Source organism: Etheostoma spectabile, chromosome 1, assembly GCF_008692095.1.
Source record: "Etheostoma spectabile isolate EspeVRDwgs_2016 chromosome 1, UIUC_Espe_1.0, whole genome shotgun sequence".
Taxonomy (NCBI): domain Eukaryota; kingdom Metazoa; phylum Chordata; class Actinopteri; order Perciformes; family Percidae; genus Etheostoma; species Etheostoma spectabile.
In genome coordinates, this window is record NC_045733.1 from 23,330,187 (window position 1) to 23,343,631 (window position 13,445).

The 13,445-nt window shown below is 43.9% G+C and overlaps 1 protein-coding gene across 1 annotated transcript in view; it reads left to right on the top strand.

The window, feature by feature from the left end:
* LOC116689200 (serine/threonine-protein kinase BRSK2) overlaps positions 1–13,445 on the top strand; it is a gene marked incomplete in the record, with an annotated part of 273,622 nt that overhangs the window by 150,952 nt on the left and 109,225 nt on the right. Inside the window, 1 exon segment of the mRNA XM_032515617.1 lies at positions 4,909–4,994. Within this exon segment, the coding sequence (XP_032371508.1) occupies positions 4,909–4,994 (86 nt within the window).

A 13,445-nucleotide genomic window follows, 5' to 3' on the forward strand; every position in this document is an offset into this window, starting at 1 on the left:
TGAAATCTTTAGTCAGGGGAAACAAAATGTGGACAAATCACAGGCCAGGCTCACCACTTCGTCTTAGACTTAGACTTCTCTTTATTAATCCTTTTTGGAAATTGAAATACTCCTTCAAGGAAATTGAAATCTGACTGCCGTGTGGATTGATACCCACGAAGTTCAACATGATCGGTCATTGCTTAAAATGTAGCTGTGAGCGGTGTCATCTCACTCCATCTTTTTATGTTCACGCATTGAAAGCAGGAACAGTTTATTATCACACTTCACTTTGTCACATTTCTTGACTTCCCGAAAAAAAGGCTTACACCGTCATTTATACTGTAGTTCCAGCGTTATTTAAATTATCTGTCACAGCAGGAGTGAGCAATAAGTTGGGGAAAGTTGCACAACGTAAACAGTTAAAAAATAAAAAATAAAAACAGATAAAACACAAGAATAAAAGTTACAGTGCAGTATAAGAAATGGGCAGAAACTCCACACAGGAAGGCCCTTACCCTTACACCTTCAGCTTTCACCACAGTTAAACCAATTTGATTCATAAAAGTATGATGTGCAACTCTGTCGCCAGACAAGAGCCCGTCCATTATGCCTTAGGCCAAATTTATTTATTTATTTAATTTATTTTTTCCGGGCTGTCCTCAACTAAAAACATTCTTAGTACACACAAAGTCGATTAGATTTAATCCCCAGATCGGTGAAACTGAGTTTTTTTCCATAAAGAATAATGCAAAACTCCCACTTTAAATGTTGTGTTTTATCAGAAAAGTGCTCAGAAAACTCAGAGAAAAGCTCAGAAACTCCAAGAGTTTTTCATGTAAATACTGGGCTGTGATATGTCACACAGATATATCAGGCATCAATCTGATATATATTAGGCCCAACGCATTAACACACCGTATAGTTACAATAATTTCCATATATTAATGTATCAAGTATCACACGTTTAAAGGGCACGCTGGTCCCATTATAGTCTGCATTATGCATGACTTAACTTGATCAGAGCTTATATGTTAATGCCTTTTTAATGACAGCGAACACAGCTGGAAACATCACTGCTAATTCGGCTCAACAGAGAGGATGAGTCCGGGATAATTGAGGTGAGCGGTGAGACGGGATTCAGACGAGATCACACAGTGTTGGTGAGAATTAAAGCAGTTGCAGGTATTTCCATTCGTGTTAAAAGGGGGCGGTGCGTTAAGGCGGCGGCGGCGGTGGGGGCCGCATGGGAACCTGGGAAAAGCTTTTCAGCGGCCTGCGGCGAAAAGGTGAGACGGATTCGACTTTTGGAGAAACTGAGCTGCCCGGGACTTTGTGGAACAGCTGTTTCCTCAGTCCATCCGTCTCTTTTCTTTCTGTCATTCACAGGAAAATAAATAGATAGTTAGATAGATATTTATTTATCCCAATAAAATGGGAAATTACAGTGTTCCAGCAGCAAAATCAGTCACACAGCACAGAATAAAAATATAAATGAAACACTAGGATACAATATACATGCATACAATATACATGAAATAATAATAATAGGTGTAAAATATATATATATATATATATATATATATATATATATATAGTCTATAAGCCCCACCACCCATGTTACAGCTCATGTTTCTCTCATCCCACCCGCAGCCTTCTCTCCACACACACACACACACACACACACTTTAATATCACACATTAAAAAGCCATATGGGTCATGATCAAACTTAATAAATGTCAGTGTCACTGCTCACACATGGAGAGCGGGGGGGGAGGGGGGGGGGGCGTTTGTGTACCTTGTACATGTGTTTCATTAGCCTCTGCCATGCTACACTGTGTGTGCATGAGGAGATGTAAACGATAGTAATTAGATGTGATGGCAGGAACGTGGGCTGATGTGCTGCACCTGCATCTACCCACGCATTAGTCACTGTGTGTTCACCTGACGGTGTAAAGGTGGAACACCTGGGAATCTCAGGTCTAAAGTCTGGCAGTCTGTTCTCAGGAACCAGACGTTCAAAAAGCTACGAAAAGTTAAGCTCTGTAATTCGTATGAGTTCCAATATTATTTTGGTGTATGCACGATATTGGAGGTTGGAGGTGGATGGATGGATGGGGGGATGGGTGGATGAATGGGTGGGTGGGTGAATGGATGGATGGGTGGGTGAATGGATGGATGGATGGATGGGTGGATGAATGGGTGGGTGGGTGAATGGATGGATGGGTGGATGGGTGGATGGATGGATGGATGGGTGGATCGAGGGGTGGATGGGTGGATGAATGGATCGGTGGGTGGATGAATGGGTGGGTGGATGGGTGGATGGATGGATGGGTGGATGAATGGATGGATGGGTGGATGGATAGATGGGTGTATATACTGTGTGTTAACTCAGTTGGTTGAAATTGAGATAAAGACAATATTTGTTAATAGATTAGGAAGTGAAATTTTATTTGAGAATTGTTTTTAAAACCCCAAATAACTAAATAAGAGGGTCCCGAAAGTGAAGACAAAACAAGGGTTAAAAGTGTGAGACAGATGATTTTTGAGCATTGTCGTATTCTCTCATAGACTACAGCAACATGCTTCAATGTAAGAAAAGCTGGCTTGTGTGTCATTGTCACCTGATGCAGATACAAAAAGGTCTATCTATGATTTTAGTAAATTTCAAGCATTTCTCTCTTTGTTCTCCATCCTCATCTCTGGGAGACGTGATGCAGGATGAGGGAGACGGAGGGAGAGGTTGATCTCTGGGAGACGTGATGCAGGATGAGGGAGACGGAGGGCGACGGAGGGGAGGTGCTCTGGGAGACGGTGAGTGATGGGGAGAACGGAGGGAGAGGTTGAAGCTGGGAGAGTGATGCAGGATGAGGAGACGGAGGGGGAGGTGAGACTCTGGGAGACGTGAGTGAGGATGAGGGGACGGAGGGAGAGGTGATCTCTGGGAGGCGTGATGCAGGATGAGGAAACGGAGGGAGAGGTTGATTTGGGAGGACGTGATGCAGGAGGGGATGACGGGGGAGAGGAGGAGAGGTGAGCTCTGGGAGACGTGATGCAGGATGAGGGACACGGAGGGAGAGGTTGATCTCTGGGAGACGTGATGCAGGATGAGGGAGACGGAGGGAGAGGTGATCTCTGGGAGACGTGATGCAGGATGAGGGAGACGGAGGGAGAGGTTGATCTCTGGGAGACGTGATGCAGGATGAGGGAGACGGAGGGAGAGGTTGATCTCTGGGAGACGTGATGCAGGATGAGGGAGACGGAGGGAGACGGAGGGAGAGGTTGATCTCTGGGAGACGTGATGCAGGATGAGGGAGACGGAGGGAGAGGTTGATCTCTGGGAGACGTGATGCAGGATGAGGGAGACGGAGGGAGACGGAGGGAGAGGTTGATCTCTGGGAGACGTGATGCAGGATGAGGGACACGGAGGGAGAGGTTGACAGCCTGGTCTGGGAAACGACTGGGCCAAAGATTAAAGGGGAAGTCTTGATTTATTTATTTGCTGCCAGCCTCTGTCCCCCGCCATGCGTCTGTCCTCTCTGACCTGTCACATCGGCCCTGAGCAGAGGCACCAGAGGAAGACTCTCCGAGAAGAGACAGAACCAGAGCCGTGAAGACGAGACGAGCAATCAGACAGCGGTGATTGACAGATGTCTGATGTGTGTTTCACACAAGCCCGTAGACCGTCAACCCTCGGGTCGTCTTCCCGTTAAATGAAACATTTTTGTTGACGCTTTTATCGATGTTTTAACTTTTTCTTAAGTTTTGTCTCTTTTTCAACACTAAGTAACATAACTATTAACTTTAGTTTTAAAGATTTTTGGGAATTTATGGTCAAAAACCTCATTTATAGGAAATTATCAAAATGTTGAGTTAGAAAAGCAGAAATTAGGAATTATTGAGACTAAATATAAGGAATGGAGTTGATGATAATCACAGACTGGATATGTCAACTTTTACTCAATACTTTCAACAACACTTCACTTTGTTTTACATGCTATAAAATAGAATAAGACCAAAATATAATGAAAGAGAGATTTGTACTTGGGCAAGAGCAGTGGAATCAATTAGTTATTTGGGGAATTATAAAGAACACTGTATAGGCAAACGGGTCAATTGACATTTTGAATTTTGGAGCTCCTAAGCGCATAAGACTTGCTCTCCAGCGGGGGGAAACATGCGGTTGCAAAAGTAGGTCAGTTTCTATAGAATTGTATGAGAAAGTGACTTCTCACTGGATTTAATATAACATTTTCATAATGATGTGTCTCTTTTCTTCTTCTTCTGATAGATTTTTTCCTGTATGAGTCAGTACTGGTCCATAATGTGAGCTCTGGGAAGCCTGGGACATTTTCAAATGTCAGCTGTTTGTGCCTGAAACAGTCTGGTTAGACAGGCTGATCTCATGAAAACAGCATATGTGTGTCACGCCAATTTTTACGCCATTATTGGCGTGTTATCATGATGCATACTCGGTTTTTAGCATGTCTATCAGCGCCGTTGTGGCCTCCATTGACTTACATTACCTAAAATTACGCCCTAGCGAGTAGTATGAAAGGGTCGGAAAACACGTAGAGAGGGTAGACGTACACGGGGATAACTCAGAATACGTACAGATAACACGCCACTCAGCTTAAAGACGTCGGCGTGTATGTTTTACGCAAAGTCATGATGTCACGTCGGGTTTTTGTCCTTTCAGCCACAGGAATTACTAAAGCACCCAAAACGAAACGTGCTCTGAGATGGAAAACCAAACCTGCTGCTACACTTTATTGTTTTCTGCAGCCCGGAGGTCTGGACTCAGTTGACCCTGGGACCTGCTGAGGTCCAGGGACAGCTACAGGCAACATCTGGAAACATCTGGACATTTTACTCTTCAGAACCAGAAATGTATCATTTCATCACCATTTCTTCCTGTTTCTCTCCAGGTGGAGCGGGAGATCGCCATTCTGAAACTCATAGAGCACCCCCACGTTTTAAAGCTGCACGACGTCTATGAAAACAAGAAATACCTGTAAGTACATGCTCACGGTGAGCAGCCACAACATCAAGACTTCATCTTTTCATAATCATGTGCTTTTTAATAACATGTTTAATATGCAGGAAAGATACTGTGTAAAGAGATGTATGTGCAAGATTTTATTTTGACATAAAGCAGTTATACACCAAAACAAGTTCCTTCAGGGGACTATTTAGCAGCGGCACCGTGGCTCCGTCCGGCGCTTAGCCCCGCCCACGATGACAGTGATTGGCTTAAAGAAATGCCAACAAACCAGAGCACGGTTTTCTCCCATCAGGGAACTCTGTGTGGACTAGAAAGACCCTCCTCCACAGCGCTGTGGAGCCTGTGCCTATGTTAATGTTGCCTAGCATGTTAGTTAGCAGTAATTAGCCTGTGCCTATGTTAATATTGACTAGCATGTTAGTTAGCAGTAATTAGCCTGTGCCTTTGTTAATGTTGACTAGCATGTTTAGTTTAGCAAGTAACTTAGCCTGTGCCGTTATGGCATATTGACTGAGCATGTTAGTTAGCAGTAATTAGCTGTGCCTATGTTAAGTAGACTAGCCTGTTAGTTAGCAGTAATAGCCTGTGCCTATGTAATATTGGACTAGCATGTTAGTTAGCAGTAATTAGCCTGTGCTATGTTAATTCTAACTAGCATGTTAGTTCAGCAGTAATAGCACTGTGTCTATGTTAATGTTAAACTAGCATGTTAGTTAGCAGTAATAGCCTGTGCCATGTTAATGTTGAACTGTATGTTAGTTGCAGTTAATTAGCTGTGCCTATGTTAATATTGACTAGATGTAGTTAGAAGTAATTAGCTGTGCCTATGTAACGTTAACTAGCATGTTAGTAGCAGTAATTAGCCTGTTGCCTATGTTAATTTAACTAGCATGTAGTTAGCAGTAATTAGCTGTGCCTATAGTTAATGTTAAACTAGATGTTAGTTAGTAATTTAGCCTGTGCCTATGTTATCTCCTAACAAATAATTCAGGGGCTGCCAACTCTCACGCATTGGCCGTGAGACACACGGCCATTGACTGGTTTCACACGCTCAACACCCCCAACCCCGATTTCTCACGCTGAAGTGTCGACCCGGTTGGTCTAAATTTCTGAAAGATGAGTTTATCTATAGATCTACTGTGAGCGCTCGTGATCGACTAGTTGTGCTTTCAGAGGACTGTGAGGGGGTTCAAGAGCGCTCCCGTCTGGGGAAGTTTCGAATTGTCGCATACTGAGAACATTTTTTTCACGAGCCATCCCAGGTGCGTTTCCCCGCTTCAGGTCTGAGCTCTGAGGATCACAGACCGTCCGCGCTTCGTGTCCACTCTCTGTAACAATAGAGGTGAGCAGCGCGGCTGGTGGACCCGCTCTGCTGGGGGGGCAGTGACGCGTTGCATCCGTGCGTAGACCTCCGATGAAGAGCAGCGTACAGCCTCCTCTAAACTCTGTCAGAGACCAGAGACCCAAATGAGCCTCTGTGTCTGTGCGACGGTCTGAATGAGATCCACCATATCAGCGGAGGAATGACATGCACAGCAGACTGTATAACAACTCTCCACATCTCGGACACAGAGATGGGAGGAGTTATATTTTGAATGTGCACAAAGTTGTAAACATGAGCAAAAATCTGATGAAACACATCGGAGCTATACTATACTATATATAAAAACTATATATACTATACTATATATACTATACTGCAACGTTGGGCCACTATGGTGCTTCTCTAACCTCAGTGCATCTCTAAATGTAACTGTAAATAATTAATTTGATGTTTTATAAAATGAACAAATAGTCTTTATTTTCCCAAAAAGTAAATACAGTAAGTGGGGCCAGAGGACGACAGCCAAACATTACTGAACCTTGGCACAAAGGTTAAAGGATAAGCATCTATGTAACTCAGTGGTTCTCATTCTTTAGAATTTCAGTGGTCTTAGTTGATCCCTCAACATTAATTTAACTTTGGGTCCCTTGTCCCAACACCAGGGAACCCTGGACCTGTTCCCCACAGACCCAAATCTTCTCAGCTGTTGATAAGATTTGCTACTGTCTCTTCATGTGGTTCATTATGTTTGGCACGTTGTCTGGGTCAGTTCTTATATCATAAGAAGTTAATAATGTAAATAATGTAAATGCTGAATGCCCTGAAACCTGTTGATACTACAACAACACAAAAGCTCCTAACCCTACAGTTTTGCACATATCATGTAAGACTTGATTTCTCCATTTTTTTTGCAAAAAAACTCTCCAGAAAGTGCCATTTAATGGTTTATTTTTCAATTTTTTTTCCTGGGGGGGCATACCCCCAGACCCCCCTAGGGAGAGCCCCATCCCCCCAGACATATAAGAAATCGCAGTTTAAACCCTGAAGGATAAAGACCCAAAGAAATTGTTTTTTATACTGTTTACTTGAATGTTATGTTTGTCTGTGGACCAAATTGGTTAAAATGTCTTGTCACCGTGGGATAGAGGGAAACGCAATTTTGATTTCTTTGTATGTTTTTGACATGTGAAGAAATTGACAATAAAGCTGACTTTGACTTTGACTTTGTACGCGGCAAAATATGGGTTGGCCCCCCCAAATCTCACTCCAAGGTTTTGGGAAAAGTTGGCAGCCCTGCAAATACCTACCTCTCCGTCTCCGCTGATTGGGAATGATTGAGTTACAATTACAAGTTTGTGAACAGGCAACACAGATTTTGATAATAAACAACTAAACACGTTACACACCGGACATTTAAGAGCTGACAAACAACATTGAAAAGATATGGAAATGATGTCGGAGCTGTTGTCACAACACTTTAACATTTACTTTAGCACCTTTTGCTCCATACAGCAGTCTGAGCTGTGGGATTTTTATTATAATGTTAAAGCATGACATGTTTTATTGGTCCCCCTCACTTTAACCCACCCCTGCCAACGTGTAGCTTTCATGTACATGCGTGTTTTATTGTCTCCATTAATCTGCTGCGTGTGGCGGCCGGGCTCCGGCGGCACGGCTTAACGCGCTGTTCAATAATTGATAAAGGCACCGCCTCCAGATGAGACAGGAATTTGTTTTGGTAACGTTGCGAGGACGGGGACGGATGGTCATCATGGATGCAAACGGTTCGCTGTGGAGAAATGTCACGCTCGCAAATCACGAGCGCACACGTTTCTAATTTGAACGGCTCTGGCAGGTGAACGCTTGAGCAGATCCCTTAATCTGCACATAAATCAGCCCGTGGGGGAAGAGGGGCTGCAGGAGGGCCGGCTCGCCACGCACAGCGAGGACCAGCGACGTCTCCGAGACAAATGAGCGGAGGATAGAAACAACATTTTTAACCACAGGCACACAAGCCGGCACGGGTTGGGGATTTTCTCAAGGATTTACTGTGGAAACTTCAGCGCGTCGTGTCCAAATACTCTCTGGTTTATGACTCAGTTAGTTCATTAAGGCCCCTTTCAGTCAGAGGGAAGGGTTAAACTGGGGATTTACACTCCGTGGGTTAAGCTCTGATCATTTACTGGAGTTTTTACCATTTTAGGAGAATTTAGACACTTCATAGGATGTGTCCCTTATTAGGGGTCCAAGCCCGAGGATGCGTGCACCGCAGTAATCGCAAGGCGATACGCGAAAGTTTTAAATTATGTTTTTCTTATCTAGTACATATCATAATTATTTAAAGGAGGTGGACATCTGCAAGAAGAAGCTACTGACACAAAACCTTTGGTGGGTCTGGACCATTCGATGCTAACTAATTCATTGTCTTGTCATTAACGTTACCCTTCCCAAGAAAAATATAAGAATTACAAAAAAAAAGAAGAAAAAAAAGAAAGTTAATCTTGTTACTTTTGATTTTGTTGAACTTTTGTTAAAAGGCAGAAAGGTAAAAGCATATTTCTAATGGAAAAGCATCCAGGACATACAGACACAACATCTCCAATGTAAAAAACAAAGACACGCAAGGACATGGGCTGCTAAAAAAGACCGAAAGAAGAAAGAGAACAATGGATAGAAAAAAGAAAGAGAATGGTTGTGACAAGGACGTACGGACGAGCCGGTACCTTTCCTCCTTGCTGCAGTTTAGCGTTTGTGATATCCAGCGTTACTGAAAACAGATTGCTAAAAAGGGAGGGGGGTGGGGGGGGGGGGGGGGGTGGGGGGGTGGGGGGGGGGGGGGGAGACAAGAAACCAAGAGACACCCGAGAGTATCCACATAAAGGGAATCCTATGTGAGCATTTGCTAACAACAAAGAAAAAGAATAAAAAAGATCACACAAACACCCCAGAGCGTGCAAGACCCGGAACCAGTAGAAGAGCCACATTCACGGGGTCCATGCTCTGTCCCTTACACATCGTCTGGCGTAAAGCATCGTGTAAATTTTGAAAAAAAAACTGGAATTGGGCTTTTTAAGAATCATCTAGACGTGCAACCATCACCCAAACCCCGCCCCAACCCCGTATCTCTGCACCCTGCCCTCGCTCCCGCTGCGTTTTAGAAGTAGATTTTAAGTTTTACTGTTTGTTTTAAAGGGCTTTAGAAAGGGTCTGATTTTTTATATATATATATATATATATCTTATATATATATAATATATATTATACTATATATATATATATATATACACTCTATCACCACATCCCTTATCATGATGAATAAATTACTCTGATGAAAGAAAATTGAAAAAATAACAACGACGTGTCAACCATGGGTTATGAGTGTTGGCGTTTTCGATTTAGGCTTTATTTGATGTTTGTTTGTCTGAAAGTTTAACTTTGCGAGAGCACAACCCGATCATTGTGTTCTCCAATCACGAGTTTTATTTTTATTGATTCTCTTATTTTTAGATGATCTCATCACAAACCTGCTACTGTTCTTCTGTGCGTTTGAGACATCGACTGTATACAATAAGTGTTACAGTTCTCCCTTTCTCTTGCATTTGGAAGCCTCTGTGTTCACAGCTTGTGGTGAAGACCAATGTGCTGTAGTGCCAAAAAACTCGGTTTGGTGCCGCCCATTAGTTTGTGTCGTCAGTTTCATGTCCCTTAATGAACATACACATCGTGGCGAAAATCAAGGTAGATATCCGATTCTTACTGTTCTTTTTCCCGCAGCATGTATTGCCTTCGATCAGGCGGCTCGAAAAGCCTGTTGCGGCTGCGCCCGTGGTCCTGGCCGCAGCGTCCTGCAATGCCTTAGGCTGCACCCTGCTACACCCTGCAGACCCTGCTCTACAAGCCGTGAATGCCCTTCTACACCCTGCTACACCCTTCTCTACAATCCGTCAGCCCTGCTACACCTGCTAAACAAGTCCTTATCTCCTGCTACACCTTGCGACCGTCCTGCGCTGTCCTGCTACACCCTGCCTCACGCCGGCATTCCCTCTAAACCCTCGAACGCTCTGCGGTGCCCTGCCTACCAAAACAAAAACCCTGCCTACATACGTCTGCGATGCCTTGCTACACCCTCTAGACGTCCTGCGATTCCCTGCTACAACGTCCTGCGATGCCCTGCTCATTCCTGTCGATGCCTGCTACAAGTCCTGCGATCCCTGCTACAAGTCCTGCGCCGCCCTGCTACAGTCCTTGCGATGCCCCTGTCAAGCCTGCGATTTGCCCCCTGCTACAAGATCCGCGACGCCCTTCAAAGTCCCCCCTGCGGAGCCCTGCTACAACCCTGCTACAACCGTCTGCGATGCCTTGCTACACGCTGCTAGACGTCCTGCTATGCCCTGCTACGAGTCCGCGATGCCTCTACACGTCCTCGCGACGCCCTGCTACCAGTCCTCCTGCTAGGCCGCGGCTACACGGCCTGCGATGTCCTGCTACACCGACTGCTACACGTCCTGCATGTCCTTCTACAAACAACCCTGCTACCGTCCTGCATTCCTGCTACAAACCCTGCTACAAAACACGTCCTGCGATGCACTGTACACCCTGCTACGCTTCGCGGTGCCTTGCTACAGACCTCTGCTACAATTCCTGAGATGCCCTGCTACAACCCTGCTACAAGTCCTGCGATCCCTGCTACAACCCTGCTCTCTCCTGCGCTGCCCTGCTACGAAGTCCTGCGATGCCCTGCTACAGTCCTGCGATGCCCGGCTTAACAAAGTCCTGCGATGCCTTGCTACACCTGCTAATGTCCTGCGATGCCTGCTGAGCACAGCCACTGGCTCTCATTTCCCAGTCTGGTCCAGTCCTGGGCTCTTAGTTGATGTTGCGTTTGAACCCTTGTTATAAGTAACCAGCCCGTGTTGAGCCCTGTGGCACAACAAAACCTGGTTTCAACGTCAATATAACGCGCATTAATTACAGAGTGTGTTCTGGGCGTCAACATACAATCAACCAAGCAAGGTCCTTCCCGTTAACAGCCGCTAGTGGAGCTCGACATATTCCAGTCTGGTGATTATCCATCAAAATATTTCCTTCCTTTAATTGTAGTCTCATAATTCTAATTTCTGCTTTTCTAACTCAAACATTAAGTAGAATTTCCTATAAATTGAGGTTTATTGACCATAAATTCCAAAATTAACTGTAAAAACTAAAGTTAATAAGTTAGTGTTACTCAGTGTTAAACGTCAAAAAAGTGACCAACGTTAAAAAAATTGTTGAAAAAGGGACAAAACTAGAAAAAAGTTGCAAACATCGACATTAAAGGGTTAAACTAGCAAGAGGGTGCTAGATGGGACCCTAAGACTCTTTGATATTATTGAGACTGTAACATGACACAACCAGCTATCTTATGTTCACCCATCAATTCAAACATTTCACACTTATGCCCCACTTGCCAAACACAATTCAGTTTACGTTGTCCTCCAAGGGGATGCTTCTCGTCCTCTGTGACTGCATGCTCCATGCACACTGCACACACACAACGCGACACACCTGGGACTTTCTGTTCAGCATGCCTTTTTTAAAGGGTAGCTTTGGTATATTTCAACCTAGATCCCATTTGTCTATATTGTGTTCTAAAGTGACTGATGGGAAAAAACATTGTTAAAAATTGGTCCCACTAATCGAATCGCGACGGCTGCAGTCGACGCGCAAAACACTGCAATGTAACGCTAAGGGCCAACTGCTCACCTTCAATTTACGTCCACAAAAAGTTGACTCAATTATTAGATGATTGGATCTACTGCCTATACACACGACATAGTGATTTATTTACAGGGAGGTCGGGGGGGGTGTGGGTAGATATTCTGCCTATACATGCTAAAGTAGTTTTATTTAAACATGGAGTCGGTGAGCTATGCCTGCGCTATACACGTAAAATAGTGGATTTATTTACATGGAGTCTGTTGGAGATAGGCTGGCTCTATACACGCTAGAAATTAATGATTATTTACATGGAGTCTGGTGGAAGATATGCTGCTCTTAACACACTAAAAGTATGATTATTTACATGGAGTCTGGTGGAGATATGCTGCTCTATACCACTAAATAGTGATTTATTTACATGGCGTCTGTGGAGATAGGCTGCTCTTATTTCCTCTAAAAATTGATTATTACATTGTTCCCTTGTGGAGATATGCGGCTGTAATACCGCAAACGAGTGTGATTTTTACATGGAGTCTGGTGGAGATATGCTGCTGTATACACGCTAAAATAGTGATTATGTACTGGATCTGGTGGAGATTGCTGCTCTAAGCCACGATAAAATAGTGATTTATTTTACATGGAGTCTGGTGAATTCTACTCTTACACCTACAAGTAGTGATTATTTACATGGAGTCTGGTGAGATAATGCTGCTCTATACAGCTAAAAGTAGTGATTATTTACATTGTGCTGGGAGATATTGCTGGATACCGCTAAAAGTATATTTTTACATGGAGTCCTGGTGGAGATATGCTGCCTCTATACACGCTAAAGTAGTGATTATTTACATGGAGTCTGTGGAGATATGCGCGCTAAACACACTAACAGTAGTGATTTTTACATGGATCTGGTGAGATATGCGGCTCTATACCCTAAAAAAGTAGTGATATGTTACATGGTTCTGGTGGAGATATGCTGCTGTTACCCGCTAAAAGTATGGATTCTTACATGGAGTCGGTGGAGATATGCTGGCTCTTACACGCTAAAAGTAGTGATTATTTACATGTCGTTTGGTGGAGCTATGCTGCTGTACCACCTAAAGAGTATGATTATTTTACATGGAGTCTGGTGGAGATATGCCTGCTCTATACACATACCCTAAAAGTATTGTATTTATACATGTCGTCTGGTTGGTTTGGTGATGGTGATTTCGAGGCTGTTTCAATGTTAACTAAAGGATCTTACTCTTAACTAAAAGCTCCTATCTCAGTAGGGAATCCATCCCATAAATGTTTCGACGCCTTAAATCAACTCTGAGTCTGTCAGCCGCACACAGAAGCTTTAAGTGGACGCACTTGACAATTTCATAAATTTTTTTCCTTCACACTTGAACCCAAATGAAGGTGATAGGGTCGGGGTTGAATCAAAACCCCAAATGATC